Here is a 22,420-nt window from a genome sequence, read left to right as displayed (position 1 = left end):
CATAATTGATGGTGGGGGGAACAGAACTTTCAGCCCCACTCAGAGCTACCTTACCTCTCTAATAGCAGATGATATTATTTACGGAGTCTGAATATTACAACTTTAATTAAGACTCTTGAGCAGTAGGCTAGAGGAGCATCCCAGGTGGTGGGCACTCACGTACTGATAGGTGGGTTAATTCAAGAGGATGTGACTGCCCTACCTGTCTCTTCCATCAGGCTGACCCTGGATTCATATCTTTTATAATAAAGTTGTCATCTCAAGTATAGTTCTTTCCTGATATCTGGAAAATTCTAATGCATAATGAAACTTGCGGTGAGAAGGAGGTCACCCAGGTGGGAAGAGGCAGTAAAGATCCTTCAGTCTGTAGCCAACTGCAATGGAAGCAGATGGCCTGGAGACCCTGTGATTAACATCTGAAGTGAGGATTGTGTTAAGAAGTCTAAGGCCAACTCTAGGCAATTAGTGACTAGCTGAATTGTCATGCATGTACTTGGCTTAGAACAATCAAAAATGTGATATTGGAATGACAGAGCATGCTATGACAGTCTTCATATAAATTATCTATGTCTACTAAAAGGACATCCAATTTAGGAATTAAGTGAGCCATATATGCTGTGTAGATACAGCAGAAGTTATAGACACAATAATGAAATGACTAATGCTTAACTAGTTCTACTATAGGGTAGAATGCACGGTTGACTTGCTGTAGAATCATTTCTTAGAGGAAACTCAAATTTCTACAGTATCTACAGTGCCTGTATAAAGGCGATTTAAAGAGAGTAGTGGAGATGAATAAGAAATCACTGAAGCCACAAGAATACTGTTTGTTCCCCTGCTTGTGTAAATACAATTTGGGTGACTCACAAGTGCCAGTCACCATGTCAGGGGAGCTGTAGTCAGCAATGGAGCTTATGGAGTTCAATTTACCCAATAGCAAAGCTAAACCCTGGAGAGGCTAAGGCCTGGGGGGACTGTCTGCAGAATGCCCCTTGTTTCTGTTGTACTTTTCCTGCTTGCTGCTGCATTGTTCCTGCTGTATTTACATGGTGTGACTACTACGTGAAAGGATCCCAAGTATCTATTAGAGTTGAGGAAACTCCACTCTTCACTGGGCAAGAACAAAGGTGATTTTTATGAGAGCAATGGTGTAATATTAGTTAGATCTATGATTTAATTGAACTTTTTGAGCTAGCCAAAAAGATCCTGATAGTTAGGAGATGTAGTAAAGATGATTAGGAAATGTTCTAGATCATTCTACCCATTGCCTTAATAGGAGATACAAAAAGACACACATAGGCTAAAAGTAACCTTCCCCTTTGTTAGATATGAGATTTGAAGAGGACAAAAAAAATAAAAATAAGAAAGTGTCATGCATTATAGATCCATGAACTCTGGGTGTAAGAAAACAGACTGATGACTAAAGAGAACAATTACATCCCGAACCCAAGGTTAGGCCTGAGTTCCTTGGTCATGCAGCTTACAGAACTAATCACAGGCCCAGGTATGTACCTTGAAAAAGCAAAGATGTAGAAGGAAATTAAATGACCCTATTGTGTAAAGGAAAACAGATGGTTAGCTGGCCACTCCTTTAAGTTCTCTCTAGAGTAGAAAATAGAAATCTGTTACACTAAAACTACAAACAGCTGCCTGTGAGTACAAAAGGAACTGGCTGAAACATACATAGCTTGCTTAAAACTTTGTTAATCAATTAGAAAAGAATCATTGTTTTGGGGAGAAGAAAAATGCTTAACTACTTGTGAACTTCTAAGGAAAACATGTAACTTATGATCTTAATGTGATCTCCTCTTACATAAAATTGTGTAATTTGTTTTTGGAAAATATGTTACTTGCGGTTGTGAGGTAGTCTTTTCTTGCATAGAAATTTTTGTATGAGGAGGTATAAAAGGGATAAGAGGAAAATAAGAAAGAGAAGAAAATAGGAGAAGGAAAGATGTAAAGGGGAACACATCAGAAAAGAAGCAAACAGGTAAGATCAGGAAAGATGTAGAAAGGGAAACCACTGGGAAGAAGGAGAAAAGGGAAAACAATGAGGTAAAAGCAAAAAACAAGAGTAGGAAGGACCCGCAGAGAGAAAAATGAATTAAGTTTTGGCTCGTGTGTGTCTGTGCATCTGCTCCAGAAGTTCATCTATCCACATCTCCATTCCAGCTTCTCTGAGCTGCTGAGAGCTGGTCTTTACAGCACCTCACAAGGTTTCATGTGCCAGACTTTTATCCTAGTTGTCAGGTACTAAGGGTCAAAACTTAACCCAATTGTAAGTTTTAGAGGTGAGGTACTGGGAAAGTGATTAAGATTAGATATGGCCATTAGGATGCTGTCCCAGTGATCGAAAAGATGAGGGAAAACAATCAGATGAGCACACGCATACACACCTTTCCTGTCTCTTGCTATGTTAATGCTCAGCACTGCTCTGGAAATCTGCCATCATTAACACCTCTTTATAAGTCAGCCTGTCTCAGGTGCTTCAGTATAATGGTGAAAAGCAGAAAAACGCATACCCCAAATTTTACTGACAAAAGCTTACAGAACTGAATGTGCTAATCACCATGTGTTAGGGTGTCAATATTTACCATAGCAGGTGAGACCCTGGACAGCATGCACATGCCAATGGGTGTGCATTGAGCTGTAACAAACTTGCACTAAGCCTTGGCTGACATTTCTGCTCTCCGCCTAATCATTTGGTTAGCTAATTGTTTTCATTGGGAGCTTTGATGCATCAAAGGAGGATTTTAAATTAAATTTGCTTTGAAACAGAGAAAACACATAAAATGTGGTCTTTGTCTTTCAGGGTCAAAGCCTCTTCTTCATGGATCTATCTAAGACAATAGCCATCAGTTAATTAATATATGACAAGAGTATATTTCAGGATGGCAGCAGAACACCAAAGCCAATCTCCTGAGAATATTAAAGGGGCAGGTTACTAAGTCTGGAGGATTTGCTTTATAAACAAGTACCAAGACAATTCATGCACAAACTCAAATTCAACTGCTTTTGCAGCTGTTTAAAAACACATGGCTCCTACCCAACCATATTGATGATAGTTGTCACTGCTAGCTGTGTGGCTTCAAAGAAAGCACTTAACCTCTCTGGGTCTCATTGTCCTCACACATAATGGTGTGTGCTCTCTCTTCTCTGCTCCAGAGCTCCAGGCTAAATGTCAAACTTAACCCTGAGTGGAAGCTACTGTGGGGCTCTTGAGTCCTGGGAACAGGTTGGATCTCACCACATAGAGCTGCTTCCAGATGCCTCCCCACTCCCAGAGCGTTGTCGTCACTTCCTGTGCCAGAGGGATTTCTGCAGGAATGATGTTCTCTATGTTCCTATTTAGGTGGGAGAGAACAGGGGGTGGGATTGAGACCCAGGTGTGAAAGAGACGAAGGGCTGGAAACTTTTCAATAAGCTGCAGCTATGAAGAGGAGGCTTGTGGAGGCCCCCACTGCCTGCAACAGTCACACAGACTGCATCCTGTAAATACATGAGATTTCTCTCTAAATGGCCTCCTTCAAGGAGGAGGTCCCTTATGCTCACTATTCAAGTCAGGTCTACTTTAATCAGGTCCACAGGCAGCTACTAGTGAAAAGTCGGATTCTCCAAACTCACTAATCCCTCCTTAGAATCAGATCCCTGCTAGAATCAATTTGGATTAGCTCCTCATAGAGAGAGAGAGAAGACACAAATACACAGCTGAGTGAGCTGGGCCCTGCACATCTGCCAGCTCAGATGTCCAAAACTAACTAGACAAAGGCATCCATGACCCAGGAGAGGCCAGTCTGGCAAACAATACAAGTATCTGGGGGGGGGGAGGAAGGGGGAGCATCCACATGTGTGCTTCATATAGAAGCCAGAGGACCTCAAAGGACTGTACCTCAGGGAAACCTCCTCCCTTTGCTTTCTGTGGCTTTGCTTTGGTTTTGAGACAGGGTCTCCCACTGGCCTGGACCTTGACAAGCAGGCTAGGCTAGGTGGCCAGAGGGCCCCAGGGATCCGGCTGTCACCCCAATCCTTAGCACTGGGATTGCAGGCAAATGCTATGGCTTTGGGCTTCTTTCCAGAGCAAGTTCAGGGTTTTACAGGCAAAGGGCTTTTTCTAAAATGGACATGAGTAGGCTATCCCAAGGGAGCACCATGCCCAGCTCTTTTTACCATGTGTTCTGAAGGAACACAACTCAGGTTCTCATGCTGGCTTGCAAGGAGTCACTCAACCAACGGAATCTCTCACCCAGGTCCCTACACATACCTTCTTTTCTCCACTGTCACTTCCTTGACATGGATAAAGGATGTAGGGAAAATGCCCTGTAGGAAACAAAATTAAATAGGATGGAAGACACATCGCAGAAAAATAACTGACTCATTGTCTACCCAGGTTTCATTTTGTTTTTTATCCACTAAGCTACTCTACTTTGAAACCATCAAACTTCAAAAGAACAATCTAAGAGTCAGATGGAGCAGGCGTAGATGTCAAACCCACAAGCATAGGTCTTTCTGTTCTCCACAGTCCATCCCAAAGGATACTTCAGTACCATTGTAGGCACTCATCCTCTCTGAGGGGAAATGAATAGAATGGGAGTCTGAACCCCTCACTTGTGGAGACATGGGCTCTGCGTCTCCCCTTCCTGCCCACTTCCAGGGAAGTGACATCCCTTAAGTGGGGGTTGGGGTGGGGGGAAGAAGCAAGTCCTTGTCTTTACTTGAGCCTCTAAGATGTAAGACCTCTCCTCCCTGCATTTAACACACTGTCCTTTGAGAAGGAAGGGCAGGATTGTGCCACCCTGAACAACACATCAGAGAAAGTACTTCATAACCATGGCCCAGATGGCAAGGGAGCTTTATCAGTTGCTTGGAAATTCCTCCAAGGATTCTGGCAGTGTGCATGATGGGAACACATAGCCACCTTAATGAACACCCATTGAGAAAAATGAAACAAGCAAGGCAAGTGCCTGCTGTCATGGAGATGACATGACAGAGTGACTCCATCATCAGCAAGGGGACCCAGGCCTGTCCTTTCAAGTCACATGGGGAAACAAGTGAATGTCACACGATGCTGAAGGGAAGAGCAGAGACCAGCTTCAGCCATAAAGTGCACCATTTCCTGGGGACCGTAGAGAAGGGAAAGCATAAGCAAATGGCATGTCAGCAAAGGCTGCAAGGAGAAGAGGGTGCCAGAGACCACTTTAAAGAAAAGAGGGAGAGAGGAAGGAGTATAGGCTGTGTGCGCAGTGAGGCACAGGGGGTGGGAGCCAAGAGTTCAGATCTGGAAGGGAGGAGTGAACTCATTTTGCTGAAGAGCAGTACAGGGAAAGAATTGCCCAGGACAGGAAGCAGGGCCAAGTGAAGACATGCTTCACGGTCCCAGGTGAAAACAAAGTAACCTTACCTGTGACATTTTGTGCTTTACAAGGTACCCTCTGTACCAGTCTGCAAAGAGAAAACAAAGGCAAAGGTCTTTCATTTTCTCTGTACTTTTTGTTTACTTGTCTTGTTTTGCTTTTGTCTGCATATTCTCACCAAGTAAAGAAATGGCTGCAATCTGCTTTAGACCTGTACAGTATGAGACATAACCGAGAAGCCCACAGCATGGAATACATTGTGTTGTGTTGGTTGCCATCATCTCAAAGCACCAACTACAGGTACAGGGCTTCATTCACATACTGATGCAAATCCTCTTCTCGTTTTGAGGTGCCTTGTGAGGTCACCAGTGCTTTGGGCCCCATGGTCCCAAGTGCCTTTGGAAAGAGGCCTCAGCACTCATCATGCAGACAGATGCCTCAAACCCGCAGTCCAGGCTTCCTTTCCTCATTATGATCACATGTATAATTACAACTCCTGTCTTAGTCCTGCAAAGGCTCAGGGACCTGAGCAAACATCTTAAAGTAATACAGACCATTCTAACAGCAACAAGTGGTGCCTAAAGTGTGATTTTCTGAAGTTAGTCATTACCAAACAGATATATTGGTGAACAGGTAGAGGGGCAGGGATTTTAAAGGATCTTCTCTTTGCAGGACTATTAAAAAAAAAAGTAGCTCAATTAACAGAAATCCAAATGACTTAGAGTCCTCTAACAAATAGAGAGCGAGTTCAGTATGCTGTAATGAGTCCACTGGCCTTTGAAATGATTGGAGCTTAGCCACATGGTGGCATTTGTCATCTTTGTAAATAAAAAGCACCTGCCAAGTGCCTCATTAACAGACCCTCATTATCGGGCTGACAGATTGTAGCCAGAACATATTCTCAACAGACATTCACACAAAGCTTCTCCCCACCACCCCCACCAAAATGACTGAAACACAAAGTCATTCTCCCAGTCATGACCAGCTTGAAGGTCAACACTAAAGAAAGGTTTGAAGTCACAGCAATCCATTAGGGTACTATGTTAAGTGAGAGAAAAAGGGAAAGGACACAGAGAAAACAGAAGGGAAATTGGGGAAGTTGTGGAAGAAGAATCTGGAGTCTAGAATGAAATCATTCTTCCAGGAGCTATTCTGCATTAAGCCTTTTCATCTTCCTGACAACCATATGGGGCAGGAATCCTCATTATTCCATTATACAGCTGAGCAGCCTACCCGAGACGCACAGAAATTGAGCAATTTTTCCAGTCACTCAACTAGTCACATGTTTGGATATAAAAGAATCAGCTACTTCCAGTCTTAGGGGAAGGAGTTTGGTGGTCATGTAATGTCCTAGTTTCATTTCTGTTGTTGTGATTTAAAGCAAAACAAAACAGAACACCTTGATGGAAAGAAACTGGGGTGGAGATATTTTGGTTTACAATTCTAGGTATCAGTCTAGCATGTGGGAAAGCCAAAGCAGTAGGAAGTACAAACAACTAGTCACATCACACCCACCACACCCAAAGGCAGAAGGCAATGAACACATGTGAGCCTCTTGTCTCTTTATGCTCAGCTCCGTTTCTCCACTCCAAGGCAATTCCAGATCCCACTGCCTAGAGAATCCTACTGGACTGTGTCTCCCTTCATCAATTAAAATAATCCCAAGGACATGCTCACAAGCCAACCCAATGTAGCAGTTCCACCATGAGATTCTTCCCAGGTGACTCTATGTTGTATCTGGTTGACAAAGCTAATCCTCACATATCATATTTCATCATCTCACTATCAGAATCCTCAAACTAAATCTCTAAGCTACTTTGCAACTGAGGATTTCTGATGATAGAAGATCTTATATTTCATGAAGTACAGCCTTCTATTTTTAGTTGCCTCTAAGTATTTGCCAGCTACAATAGAAAATAATTAATGGTGAACTAGAGAGTTTAGTCCCTCTAAGTGTTTGCTGTATGCCAGTTAATTTGCTAAAGGCACTAATTTTATTTTGTTTTCTTCTTTAAACTTTAAAGTGGGCTGAGGATGTAGCTCAATGGTAGTGCCCTTCTTACCAGATTAAAGATTAATTTCATGACAATCCTATTGAGTATGCACTATTACAACTTCAGTTTTGTAAATGAAAGCAGAATCACAGAGAACAACCAAGTTACTACTGGTCACACAGCTTGAAATTTAAACTTAAGCATTTGATTTTTGAATCCTACTGTATTCACTGCAGCACAAGGACCCTGTTTGGCAACTAAATATAAATGTATTTTTGGAATAATCCTACTAGCTGGCATTCATAATCACTTTAATCACAAGCACTATATAGGTTCTCTTCTCACAGTCACAGAAATCTTACAAGCTAAGTTTTATCATTCCTGTTTCATTGATGACGTTGAAACTTCATCAAGTTGATGCACTGAACTTGGATCATAAAGATAAAGCTTTAGTCCAAGACTGTCAATCCAAAGCCAGAGCCCTAAAAATTCCTTAGCCACACTGATAGAAACAGAGGAAAGGGCTATCCAGGTTGCACTGGCCTGGAGCAACACAATAATCAAAGCTACTTCATTCCACATTGAAGCATGAAAATAGTAGAAAACTGATATTCACATCTCTATCTCCAGGTACCCATCGGTGGGGGGAGACAAAGAACTTTGTCTTTGTGGACCCTTGAGATTCAGTCACTCTTTATAGGCATCCCAACTCTCAAAACTTTGCTTGTTCCTGGGTCTCACCCCCAAAATCCATATTCTGACTCCAAATTCACATTCATTCAATGCCAATTGTGTCCCCTGTGCATACTGTGTATATATACTAGATTACCTATTTTCAGAAACAGATCTACAGTGTTCTTTCAGATAAAAATATCACTGTTAAGCAAGAGAGGGATATGATCCCAACACCCTTAGCAACATCATCAAAACTGCCCTCAGGCTTTCCCTGCCCTGCTGACCAACTCTGAACCTTGATGTTAATTCCCTAATCAGGCCCACCATCAGATCTCTCCATGTGTGCACCATAACTTTATAGGAGGATAACTATAAGCAAAACCCCAGAGAGAGGGTACCATGATCCAAAGGAGTCTCTGTAATACAGCACTCATCAGTTGTTGGATGTGTCAAAACTGAGTGCTGTTTTAAATTCAATAATAATACCAAGATTCATTAACTCTCATTATGAAACAACTCCTTGTGTATCCTCCAATTCTTATGTCAAAATCATAAGCCTTGGTGTAAGGGTACCAGGAGGTAAGACCTTAGAGAGAGGCTTAGCTCTTGCAAATGGATCTCGTCTAGGTGGTAGTTGCCATCTTACAGGAGAGACTCTTCCCTCAATCTCTACCACCAGACTAACAAACAGGAAGAAAGTCTTGTGCAAAGGAGGAACCCTCACCAGGTCCCGCATCTGCCAACACCTTGATCCTGGAGTTCCTGACTCTACAACAGAGTTACATCCCTGCTGCTAACATGCAAGTCATAGCATTGTCTACAGCAACCCGAATGGCTAAGACATGAACTCCAAGGGAGGATGAGCAAAGGAGACCTTTCTTACATTCTTTAGGACAACTGTGAAATGCCAGCTATTCAGAGTAGCTCCCTTCCTTCAGTATAAATGCAACGTAAAATATACTAAACAGAGAGGGAAAAGATTTTGAATATCCAAGAACCCCACCACCACACACACACACACAAAGAACCCTCTGTCTGTCATTTCCAGGCAGTATGATCCTTGGTCATGTCAATTAAGCTTCAATGTTTTTATCTGAGAAAAATAGCATCTCCCCTCAGAGTATTGTCACAAAAACTATTTTAAAAACATGATTACAGGGGCTGGAAAAATAGCTCCACAGATAATAATGCCTACTGCTCTTGCAGAAGACCTGGATTCAGTTCCTAGTACTCATGTTGGGGGACTCACAACAGCCTATAACTCTGGCTTCAGGGAAGCTGAGATCTCTGGCTTCTGTAGGCACCTGCATGTAAATGTACATATCCATCCATCTACACACACACACACACACACACACACACACACACACACAATTCCAAATAAATAAATCACATGATTAGGAAGGAATTCATCTAGTAAAGGCACACAATATACAAGAAGATGACATCCCAGTTTTAAGACAACTGTGGCCTGCTTGTGGATAAAAGGAAAGGGGGCCATGGGAATAGTGAGCTGTGAGTTTCAATCATGTCTGAGAATCTGTTTTGTTCTGCTTCATTTTGAGACAGAGTTCTTTGTGTAGCCCTTGATATCCTTCTCTGTAGATCAGGTTGGCCTCAAACTCAAGATCTGCCTGCCTCTGCCTCCTGTGTGTTGGGATCAAAGGTATGTGCCACCACTGCCCAGCTAACATCTAAGTATTTTTAAGAAATAGCTGAAGCAAGAATTTTACTATTTATCTGAGTGATGAGTGCCTGAGAATACTTTTAGCTTCCTATATATTGAGATGCATAATAATATCAATATCAAACAGAAGCTATTTGATCAGAGGTTCAGAGTAAAAACTTCCCACAAAGTAAAAGAAATAATGAACAAAACTCGATGGCAAATTAGAGATTGGGAAAAAAAATATTTGCAAACTATTTGCCTAATAATGGATAAATACCCAAATTAATAAAAGACTCATGTGACTGAATAGTATAAAAGCAAATGATCCATTTAAAACATAAGACATTTCTCTAGAGAATATACAAAAATGTCCTATGGGAATATGAAAAATTGCCAAGCATTATTAGTCATCAGAATAATGCAAATCAAAACCACAACAACACAATGGCCACAACATGACCCTTGAGAAGGATAATTTCAGTCAAGAGGTAACAAATGTTGACTAGAGTACAGGAGGAAAAGAAACCAAGTAAACTGTTGGGAGGAAAATAGACAGGTACAGCTACTATGGAAAACAGCCTGATGATTAATAAAGAATTTAAAAATAGAACCACATGAACAATAAGCTCTCTTCTAGACATCTACCCATAGGAAATGACATCATCAGTTCTTAAAGATGTCTGTACACAATAGTCAGAAGCTCTGTTCATAAAAGTCAAGGGAAAAAGCAAATGAAACACCTACCAGTGGATAAACAAAGAAACTGAGGTATATAAACTGTGGTATCCAAGCCAAATACTACTCAGTCTTTGAAAAAGAGACTCTGTTAGCTATCATAACTTGGATGATGTGCCAAGTCAGATCAACACATGCCAGAAAAGAAAATACTTTATGATCTCAGCTGTGTGTAGGATCTAAGAACAATAAAGAGCAAGAGGATCAGGGAGTTTGCTGTGGGATTGGGTCTCCTTGTCATGTCAGAAGCTATATCCTTTTAATCTCACCAACACGACAGCCTGAGCTGCACAAGGATGATGTCCACAGACATACAAAACTGGACAAGGAAAAGGCCACAGAGGCCTCAACTATACACAAAGAACTACAGGAAACTGAGGAAAGCTGGGAGTGGGAGAGCTGGTCTTCCCAGGGATGGACACATCAGCTGGTTGTTCAGTGCAAAGGGTCAGCTCTGAAAACATACATACAACTAACATTATAACAATATATAGGTTATAGTCAGGAATATGCATATATATACACATATGCACATATGCATACAATAACCACTTTTAAGAAAAATAAGAGACCACAAATTTGAAGGAGAGCAGGAAGGGGCATATGGGAGAGTTTGGAGTGAGGAAAGAAAAGGGAGACGTGTAATTAAATTATAATCCTAAAAATAAAAATTTAAAATGTAGAAGTCTAATATGTAGAGTTAGAACACAAAACCATGGTAATGGAGGGAGACGGAGAGAATGGGAGTGTAGAGGAAATAAAGCCACAAAGTAGTAGCTATGCAAGGTGAAGAAGTCTAGAATGATAAATGCGGCACAAGAGCTACAGTTAACAACAGTAACGAAAACTGGGTAGCTGTGAAATGATGGGCAGCTCTGTCAACTTTCTTCACTGTAGGAATCATTCGCTCTTTGTAGTCCACAGCATCATGCTGTTTACCTCAACATGTTTACCTTAAAAACGAGTGCACACTCTGAAATCAAAGCTTAGTTTAGAATGAAGATCTGAGTCTCGCTGTCTGAGCAATCATTGACAAGGAATAATCGTTGAATAGGAATAATCATCAAGATTAAATTAGGAGAAAACTTCAGAGAGATTTCCCTATGCTTGCCATATGGAAAATATTCAAAACGTTAGTAGATATGATGGGATCTCCTTTTAGAAAACTAATACCATATTCCAGCAAGTTAGACATGTTTCCTATCTTGTTTCCAGAACCTACAGATTTAGAATACCATTCTTTTAATTGACGGACTTTGAGCATATTTCCATGACAACAGAATAGAGAGAGAATTCAAGTTCACTGATACTTCAGCCACCACCCTCACTCAAACAACAGGAAAACTGGGCTTCAAAATCCAGAGAGTGGAGCAGCGGCTTGAAAACAATAGAGTCCCTTTCACACCCAGCTGCTTCCAGTACAGATCTGAACAAAGCAGGGCTCCTGGCAAAGTGCTGCTTTGAAAGAGCCCCTGTGAAGAGCTCATATACTGTCCCCATTGTTTGGGTCATGACCACCCCTTGACAGGTTTGCTAGTACAGAAGGTGCTATAGACTCTTGTGAGCCCCACTCTGCACCAGCTCTCTGCAGCCCACACAGTCATGCGAGCATGGGCATCTGCCAGCTTCTGACACATTGCCAGGTGAGAAGACTGGGCCTTAGAACGGTGCCATCATATACTCCTCTGCAGAAAACAGCAGCAACATCACATTGTTTTAAAACAACCAAAGATCTCATGCTGGTCCCTCCCCACGGTCTTACTTTACTGGCAACTGAAATGCAAACACTTCTTAGATTCTCTGTCTAGAATCCCCCACCCCCACCCCCAGCTTCCAAAGACAGACCCCAGGGTGCTGACATACACAAGTGTCAGTAGACAGAATGAGACTTTTCCCATCGTTCCAAAAAAGGACAAGCCAGGCAGCAAATGATAAATTGTGGGATATGCATGCCCCCGGGGAAGGCCTTATGAAGATGATGCTAACTAAGTAAGTCTGGCTACCTCCACTGTGATCTAGGGGACAGCTAGGTGAGGTGGTCCAGGCCTTTAATCATAGTATTTGGGAGGCAGCGGTCTGCCTTTGCCTCCCAAGTGCTGGGATTTAAAGGCCTGCACCACCACTACTACCCAGCACATGTTATCTTTGTAATAAAACCCATTCACATCTATAAAACCCATTCATTGTGCTTGATTCATTCATATTGAGTGCACTTAGTGCATAGATATTTATGGGTCATCCTTCTAGAGATTCAAGAAGTACAATAGCATATCACATCGGCCTCTACATTTCCCTTATCTGTGTGGTCTTTCTCCCACTCACTAGAAAACTTCCAGAATTTGCTCATGAGACTTCTGCCCTAATGACTTTTCTTTTCAAAGGCCTTACCTGTAACACTCTGGTTAAGTTTCCACCTTCTTCATACTATTAGCATGAGGCTTCAGAAACTGGACCCTCACATGAACTCAAAGCAGACAAATCCTATTTAGCAAAGAAGGGGTAACCCCACCCATTCTAGGCACCCCAAAAATCAGCTTCCAAGTGACAATGACCCATTTTGCATAGATAGGTACCCATACTGGTCCTCTTGCAGCTCTACTGGATGAAGGGAAGGAACACAAAATGCTGACTCTGAGTCGAGCACCTTGAGTGTCCACTTCTTGATTCAGGTGACAGGTCCAGGAACAGTGTGATCATAAGTCTTCAGGTGAGGAGCCCCAAGCCACTGAGCCAAGATCCCTGAGCTGGTAGAGGCAGGAAGCACTATTCTGATTCAGATGTTTTTAAAACAATCGAAAAGCACAAAGTGTGACATAATTATCACTCGTGTTCCAACCTCCCAAAGCTAATCATTGTTAACCTCAGGATATCTTAAAAACATATTTTTGGTCTAAATAGGTAGCTGATACCAAGTAATTAAAACTGATGAGAAGATTACAAAAGTTTTCTGCCATGGGTAGAATTAGACGTGTAAAACATAGGGCTGTACTGTAGTTAGGGTTGTACTGTGGGAAGGGGTGGTAAATTTAGAATAACAGGCCTGAGTCTACAGGAAGGAATCCCCCTCACCCACCCACTCCTCACCATTCCTCCACACTCTTCCTGAACCATGATCATCTGTGTTCAAAAGGCTTTAAAAAGCCAAGGCTGGGGGTGCTTCCTAGTCCTAGGAACCCTATTAGTTGCAATTTTAAAAAGAACACTGCCAAATACATGCAAGCAGCTCTCATTCTCTGTAGGGAACCCTTTATAAGTTGCTTTGAATTATGAAATACTAAATTGCCCTCCTCAAAGAAAGGATTTTCCATTTGCTTGTTTTCTTGGTTCGCATCTGTTTTTAATGTGTGCATGTTTGCGCGTGATTTTGTGTGTGTTATGTTTATGGGTATCAGTATTTGTATGTGTATACTTTGTTGGGAGGTTACAGGTGTTTGAATGAATGTTATGCTGGTGTGCATACATGCATAAGCACCTCTGCATATATCTGCAGAGAAGCAGGGGCTCCACTGCCTGAGAAACCTCATGTAGCTTACCCAGCACCACGGAGAACTCTATCTTTCTAGTGGGCTGATGTGTGGCTTGTGTAGGATTCTGTGTTCTCCAGGATGGAGGGCAATGTCTGGTCTGGGGGAGAGACAAGATGGCTCTTGGCTGCTGTGTCCCAGCATAGGCCTACCCTGCAGCACAACTGTCCCTACCACCCTACGCGCCTTTCCAGGGCCTCATCTGGAACAGCTGTATTCTCAGGCCAGACTCTGCTTCCTCCTTTGTTCTGCTAGTCACAGGAAACAAACACTGCTTCTATCTACTCTGTGTCTTTTGTGCAGAAGGAATCATAAGCTGGCCCAGCAAGGGGGAATTCTGGAAGTTCAGCTTGGGTGTATGGGATGGGGGTTTCTGCTGATCATCAGTAACACATCAACAAACTCAATTACATTTTTATGCACCAGTCCTGCCAATAATATCGTGTGTGTCAGTAACATAAATGATAATTTCCAGTTGCCTGTTTCATAAGTCTGTCATTATAGCCTTTTAGCAAATATCAAGATGCACCCCTTCTCACCACCATCGTGGGTGAACCTAGCTTCAGGACCAGGTAGATTTGCAGGAGGAAAGAGCTGCCACTTTACCCAGAACACAACCCCAACTTAGGTTCCTGCTCCATAGGAAGCTACATTTATATAGTACAACTGTGCAGCACAGCCTCTCTCTCAGAGTCAGGAGGATAATTTACGACACCCTCCTGCATCTTGATGATGCTTATTTTTCTTTACAATAGTGTACATATTAATAAAGAACTGCATCTAGAAAGATCCACAGGCCCAAAGTCCCATAGTCCCCTGACTGTGGCAAATACAGAGCGTAGCAAACAAACATCAAGTCAGCCAGTTAGGCCTTTGTTATGAAACTAACATTCCTAAAATAATAAAGCACTTTTTTCTGTTCAGTAAACTTTAATTGCAGTCATTTCTCAAAATACTAGTGAGATTGGCTCCAGGATTGCCGCACCAAAGCCCACAGATACTTAAGCCATATTTATGTAGATCATATGGAGGTCCTCACATATTTTAAATCATCTCTATGCCATTTCTAACATCTAATGCATGGCAATATCATATAAATAATCACAGTGTTGTATTGTTTATTGAGTAATGATGGGAAATGAATATATATACATATATATATATTGCAGATACAATATTGTCTATCTATATATATTACAGATACAATTTGTGTTTATGGACACAAATGGCTGACTGTACTAAATTAGCAAGATGTGTGTAAATATGTCATGCAAGTACATATTTAGAGAGAGTACTGCAAATGCCTGGGTTCCTATGGTGAAGGAACCAACATAGGGGCACATAGTCAATAATGACTCACCTCCACAGGTCTCCTGTATTCGTACAACATCACCAATCTGTAGGGTGAGATGCTGGGCTCCACTGCCTTGGAAGTTGTAGATGGCTGTGAAATGGAACACGGAGACAGTCAGTGAGACCTCTAGGTATCTTGACTCCTTGCTCCACCTTGCTGCCTCTGCCTTGAGTGGATCTCACACTTATGATACCCACATGGGCTACCGAAAGCCAGTGCAAAAGCCAACTGCCTACTTCAATCACCAATCCAGACACACTTGAAAACTCAACCTGACCTCCTCCTACGTTGTTGGTCCTGTACTGTAGCCTTGGCAACCAGGACACTGCTTATACCATTCATACATCTGGCCTCTTGCTGTACTCCAGGCATGAGGTTGTGTGTCTTCTTCTTCCCTCCTCACAAGCAACCCTTTGTGAAGCAGGAGCTGTGAGCCCAGAAATGAAAGGAAGACATTCTGACCAAAGTCACCAAGATAAGAAATTCCAGGGAACTCTAATCCAGCTTCCATAAACTGTCTAAGTTGGACCGCCTTCTGCTCTCCATCTCCCCATGTCAGCAACAGAATCCTAACACTCAGGGCTCTCCACGGCTCTGTTACCACACAATCATCTTTGTCCAATAAGTAGGATGGGATGAGCTAGTGGTCTGAAAGCTACCAGATTGTAACACTGTTTAAGTTTGTGAACTTTTAGGATGTTAGACCTGGTTGGTGGAAACAAGTGACTAGGGGTAGGTCTTTGATTATGCCTTTTGCTAGTTCCAGCCATTGCTTCCTGATCCATTCAGATATGACAAATCATTGCCAGGAGCTCCCAACCACCACATAGGCCTTCTGCTATGCCTTCCACCCTTGGTGGCCTGATATTCATTTGAAATAGTGAGCCAAAGTAACACCGTCCCCTGAAGTTGTTACACTGGGCATTTTGTTACAACAAAAGAAAGCAACACAAAACATCTATTCCTAATCAAGCACAGCCAACCTAGAGCTCACCAGAACAAACCCTTCAGGCCCCTGAAGGCCACAATCACACTGTTTCCTAATGGTTGTAGTGTACGTGGAGGTGTGATTAACATTCAGGCATGTATTCCCATCCATGGACTAGAGATTTAACTTACTAATAGAGTAATTCCTTAGCAAGTGCAAGGTCCTAGTTCAGTTCCCAGCATGAGGGTGGGGGTTGGGGGAGGAATTAAAAAAAAACACCAAGGGAACCCGCATTCTCATCTGAACTGTTAGTTCCGAGGGGCAGGAGTTGTCACAGACTCGTCTAATCCTTTGGAGCGTGAGATTGCCCACACCATTGCAGGGAGGGGTAGGCTGTGCAGCATCACTGTCATGGTCTCCTTTCCCCACGGCAGTGGCAGTCTTGATGGCTGCCTGAGTCACTGAGCTGTGAACAGCAGAAGGACCATGGCTCAAAAAATCTTGAAGGTCTCTCTCTCTCTCTCTCTCTCTGTGTGTGTGTGTGTGTGTGTGTGTGTGTTCCCCGCATGACTATTACATCTCTAGCTCTGAACACTCATTTACAGAAGCAACTTCACAATGACCAAAGTCTAAAAACATTAAAGATGAGCCATCTACCTTCACCCACCAGGACAAAGACTTTAAGAACAACAACAACAAAACAAAACAAAAAGTCTTCATCCAAACCCTGGGAATTTAGGATTAGGGCTGAAATACTTCTCAAAATAATGGCTTGAAAAGACACACACCTTCACCAAAGAATTCCCAAGGCTGTGCATGAACGTCAGACAAAGGCTGGGGGAAAATGTCAGGAAGCTCTGAACACTCAGCTCTGACTGAGTCTCAACAACCATGCAGGCAGGAAATCAGGCTGAGCAGAGTTGCAGAGGCCTGAGCAAATGCTGAAGGCAAGCCAGTACATGAAGCCAACTGCAAAGACCAGGGTTCCCCCCCCCCTTCCTTTTGACTCCAGGTATTTAGAGTCTCCAGTCTACAAACAACACATTGCACAGTCTTCATAAAAATGTTTCCAAAAAGTGGCTAACCATCTAAACACAACCTCCAAGCCATCCAAACACTACCATCTCAAGCAATGACACCAGGCTCTGGGCAAGGAGAAGAGCATGTCTTCCACAGCTATCATATCATAATTAATATTCAAACATTCATAGTAATATCTAGCTTTCAATCAAAATTATGAGGTATTTTAAGAAGAAAGGCAATATAGCCAGTTTGTGGGAAAGAATAAGTTAAAAAGAAAACTGGGCAAGTAAAAGGACAAATATTGGACTTGGGAGACAAAGGGTTAAATCAACTGTCTTATGTATATTTAAAGAACTGAAGGAAAATAGGACACAAAGCATAGGGAACAAGAGTGAGGACTCTGAAGTAAACAGCGTCACCTTAGACAGAGAAATTACAAAAGTGGAGCTCAGTCTGGTGGCATGCAGCTACAATCCCAGCACTAGAGGCTGAAGCAGGAGGATCACAGGTTTGAGTGAGGCCAATGTGGTTTTCATAGTGAGTACTTACCTCAAAAATTTATACAAAGAAATCAAATAGAAACTCTGGATAGAGACGACAACAACAATATGAAAAAAATAAATTTCATCAAAGAACTTCAACAGCAGAGGCAATAGGATGGGAGAGAAAACTGGTGATCTTGAAGACAGGGCAGCTGAGGTCAGACCAGACCAGTATGCATCAAAAGAAAATGACAGACAAAAGTGAACCAATCAGAGATGTGTGTTGCAGCGAAATAGCTGACATTGCCATAAAGGGAGTTCTAGAGGGAGAGGAGAGATAAATCAGGCAGGAAAAAGAAAGAAAGGAAGGAAGGAAGGAAGGAAGGAAGGAAGGAAGAAAAAATAATAGAAACCACCCAGCTTTAATGGAAGGTGCAAGTCTCCACAGCAAGGAGAATGGACGCAGGATAATCTCAAAGCATTGTGCACAGAGACACATTTAAGTCCAACTGTTTTACACAAAGATGAAGAATTCCTAATGCAGCAAAGACACAAATCACTCTGTACAAAGGATCTTAATGAGATCAAAGCACAGGGCTCTCGTTTAAAAACCATGAAGATAATTAGGAGACTAAAAGGGGAAACAATCAGCAAATGGAGAATTCCATAGCTAATGACTTCCCTTCAAAAATGAGGAGAAAAATTAAGAAATTAACAAAAACGGATTTAAAAAAACTGACCCCATAGCTAGTAAATTATATCACAGTCTCAATGAGTTGATATGACTGAGACAAACACATAAAAAGCAATAATAATATGTCTATGATAATGGGCACACAATATGAAGATGTGATTGTAATATAATATAAAGGATGATGCTGGGCTGTGCTGGAGCACAGCAGGGCAGGGCATATATTATGGAATATAGTAGCTCTGACTAGGTTGTTGTATAAACAAATGTAATTAATTGTAAAGACCAAGTTAACCAGCAGACAGTAATAAAACAACTTTAGGGTCTGGAAAGATGGCTCAGCAGTTAAGAGCACCAATGGATCTTCCATAGTACTCTGGTTTGATTGCCAGCTCTCACGTAACAACTCACAACCATTTGTCACCCCAACTCCAAGAAGATCTGATACCCACTACTGGCCTCTCTAGGTGCTGTACAAGTGTTGTATGCAAACAAAATATTCATGCACATAAACAATAAAGATGAATAATTTTAAAAATTCAATAACAAAACATTTAAAATGGAAACTAGAATTTAAAAACATAGTTAAATAAGAAAGAGGGACAAATAAGAACAAAGTATAAAGATACGTAGGTATAAACATGAAGTAATGAAACCCTTGTTAAAGCACGAATAGCAAAAGGAAAAAATAATTAAATATAAAATAAAAAAATCCCAATCCAACTATATATTGTTTCCAGAGATTTCCTTTAGGTACACTACTAGGTTTGATGTTTAAATATAGACACAGGAAACAAAAAGGAGCGATGGAAGGTATACTATTCATAGACAAATAGACTTTAAGTGAAAATTTAGTTGATGGGACAAAAGAACACTATCCTGGCAAAGGGTCCACCCACTAGGCAAGGCTAGTTACAAATATAGACATACCTAACATCAGAATAGTAAAATGTTTTAGTGAACACTGACCCAACTAAAGAGACAGGTAGTTCCACAACAGTAGCTGGAGATCTCATTAACCTGTTATCAGCAATGGATAGAAAAATTAGGCACAAAGTCAAGAAGGAAACAAAACGGACCAATACCATAAATAAGTGGATCCAACCATGTCTGTAAAACACTGCCCTCTATATTTCATGTTCTCAAGGTACATGGACGTCCTACAGCATAGATCACAAGTCAGGCCACACATGGACACACATGGACACACATGGACATCCTACAGTATAGATCACAAGTCAGGCCACACAATGAGTCTTGGTGAGATACAATGACTAAAATCATGAAAAGTATTTTTTGTGATCACAATAAAGCTAGCCATCCTTACCAGAATCAAAACTGGAAAAATCACAAGTGAGTGTAAAAATACTCAGGCAAAAGTAAAATGGCTAACAGACTCACAAGAAAAATTAGGAAATCTTTTTTTTGGACAAATTAAAATGAAAACAAAACCCAACAAAACTCGCTAAGACCACAAAAAGCATGATTAGAAAATTTCATAGCTGTAAATATAATGCCTTAAAGCACAATGTAGATCTCAAATTAATTATCTATATTTCTACTTTAACAACAGAGGAAACAAAAACTAAACCCAAAGGTAAAAGAAAATAATACAAATAAGCAATGAGAAGCAGAGAGGGGATAGAGGATAGAGGATATCTATCTAGAGGATAGAGTGGGGTAAAATACTCAACAAAACAGAACCTGTTCCTTTGAAGTTATAAACAGGTAGGAAGACTGAAGATAGACAGAGGCCTCACATTACCAAAGCAAGCATGAAAGTGAGGACATCATCACCAACATTTCAGAAAGGAATTATAAGCCACTAGTTCTCTAGCTACTGCCTCGCCTACTGCCCCTTCCTGTAAGCTCAATCAACAATGAAGCTTTATAAGAGAAAGCTATCAACACTTGTTCATCAAAAGGTGCAATAACCCAGATGAAACAGACACATCCCTAGAAACAAACTACCAGAACTGACTGAAGAAAAAGCATAAATTCAGTCATCAAAAATCTCCCATGGAGGCCTATGGAGATAGCTCCATTGGGAAAGTGCCTAATGAGCAAGGATGATGACCTAAGTTTCAATGTCTAGCACCCATGTGAAAAGTCAAGTGTGATAGCATGCCTCTCTAAGCCGAGTCCTGGAGGAAGTAGAGACAGACAGACCCCTGAGTTCATGGACCAGCCAGGCTAGCTCAAGTCAGTGAGCTCCAGATTCAGAAAGAACCAATCTCCAAAAAGAATAAGGTGAAGAGCAACTGAAGAAAACATTACACACGCTAACACATGTGTGTAAAAACCCACATGAACACATATATGTGGGGACACACACACACACACACATACACACACACACACACCAAAGAAGAAAACAAAATGACAGATCAATATGAATTCTACAAAATATGTAGGAGTAACTAATACCTATTCTCAAAGTCTTTCACAAAAGAAAGGAGGAAATACTTCACAAAGCATTGTGAGTAGTCTTGGCTTAACAGGTGGAATTTGCAAAAAATACCAGTATCTCTTATGGATATAGATGCATGCATTCACAAGACATTAGCAAATGGGATTTAGCAGCATATTAAAAAGATGCCATGGACAAGTAGGAATTTCCCCAGAAATGCAAGAGGCCATGCTCAGTCTTAATGCATGGGAGAGGGGCTGGACCCTGCCCCAACCTATTGTACCAGACTATGTTGACTCCTCACAGGAGCCCTTACTCATGAGGAGTGGTGGACTGGGGGTGGACTAGGGAGGAGGTGAAGGGGGTAATAGGAGGAGATGAGGGGTGGGAGGAGGGGTGGGAGGGAGAATTGTGGTTGGGATGTAAAATGAAATCAAAAAGTAAAAAAATGAAAAAAAAAAAGAGAAATGGTTCAGAACTCAAAACAATTTTTTAAAAAGTTTGAATCAATAGCATAAAGGAAAAAAAATATGCTGGGCAGTGGTGGTGCATACCTTTAATCCCAGCACTTGGAAGGCAGAGTCAGGATGATCTCTGTAAATTTGTATCAGTCTGCAAGAGCAAGTTCCAGGACAGGCTCTAAAGCTATACAGAGAAATCGTGTCTGAACCCCACTCCCACAAAAAAAGGAAAAGAATAACATAATCATGCTAATTAACAAAGAAAAGACATTTACAAAATTTATCAGTATTTTACTATTAAAAAAAAAAAGCCAACAAGTTTGCAATAGACAGAATAGCTTCACCTAAAACATAGAAATCTGTTGCTGCAGTGAGTCAGGCTTCTCTCTCCTCAACATGACAAATAGCTGTCACAAATAGTTTATTTTGGCTCACTGTTTCAGAAGTCTCCTTCCCTGTCCTAGGCTCCATTTCATCCAGGTCTGTGGTGAGACAGCTTTATGGAATGGAAGGATGTGGCAGAGTCCACTGGCCTCACAACAGACAGGAAGCAGAGGGAGTAGGAAGAAAAGTGTCATAGACAAGAGCTAGCCCCCCAAGGACCCCTGTCAGTGAGGTACCACCCTCTAAATTAGCACCAGCAGCTGGTGACTGCCTTTTCATTATGTTAGTCTATGGGGGACAGTTCAGATTCTATAGCAGAGGCTTATCTTATACCTTCAAAAATTAACTCAGAATTCATCCAAATCATGCATATTTATAAAACTCTTAGAAGAAAATGTAGCAGTACATTTTTAGGATCTGAGTTGGCCATGGTTTCTTAGATGGACAATGTGGTGGCTTGAATGAGAAGGGCCCCATAGGTTCATATATTTAAATGTTTGGTTCCCAGTGGTAGACTGTGGCCTTGTCGGAGGAATTGTGTCACTCAGGGTTGGCTTTGCGGTTTCAAAAGCTCATGCCAGGCTGTCAGGGCCAGTCTCACTCACTCTCCCTTTCTGCCGCCTGTGGGGCAGGAAATACACTCTTAACGACTGTTCCAGTGCATGTCTGTCTGCCACCATGCTTTCCACCATGATGGTCATGGACTAACCCTCTGAAATGGAAAGCAAACCCCCAATTA

At 41.7% G+C, this 22,420-nt stretch overlaps 1 protein-coding gene across 1 annotated transcript in view; it reads right to left on the bottom strand.

Moving 5' to 3' along the window:
- The window catches only part of Dock2 (dedicator of cytokinesis 2), a 391,208-nt gene that overhangs the window by 346,315 nt on the left and 22,473 nt on the right, over window positions 1–22,420 (bottom strand). The window contains exons 2-5 of the mRNA XM_051180962.1: window positions 15,309–15,392; window positions 5,399–5,439; window positions 4,262–4,317; window positions 3,248–3,344 (exon numbers count right to left, since the gene is read on the bottom strand). Of these exons, the coding sequence (XP_051036919.1) occupies window positions 3,248–3,344; window positions 4,262–4,317; window positions 5,399–5,439; window positions 15,309–15,392 (278 nt within the window). The remainder of the gene's footprint in view (window positions 1–3,247; window positions 3,345–4,261; window positions 4,318–5,398; window positions 5,440–15,308; window positions 15,393–22,420) is intronic.

The sequence above is a fragment of the Phodopus roborovskii genome, unplaced genomic scaffold, assembly GCF_943737965.1.
Source record: "Phodopus roborovskii unplaced genomic scaffold, PHOROB, whole genome shotgun sequence".
Classification (NCBI taxonomy): Eukaryota; Metazoa; Chordata; class Mammalia; order Rodentia; family Cricetidae; genus Phodopus; species Phodopus roborovskii.
This window is presented reverse-complemented; position numbering and strand designations above follow the sequence as displayed.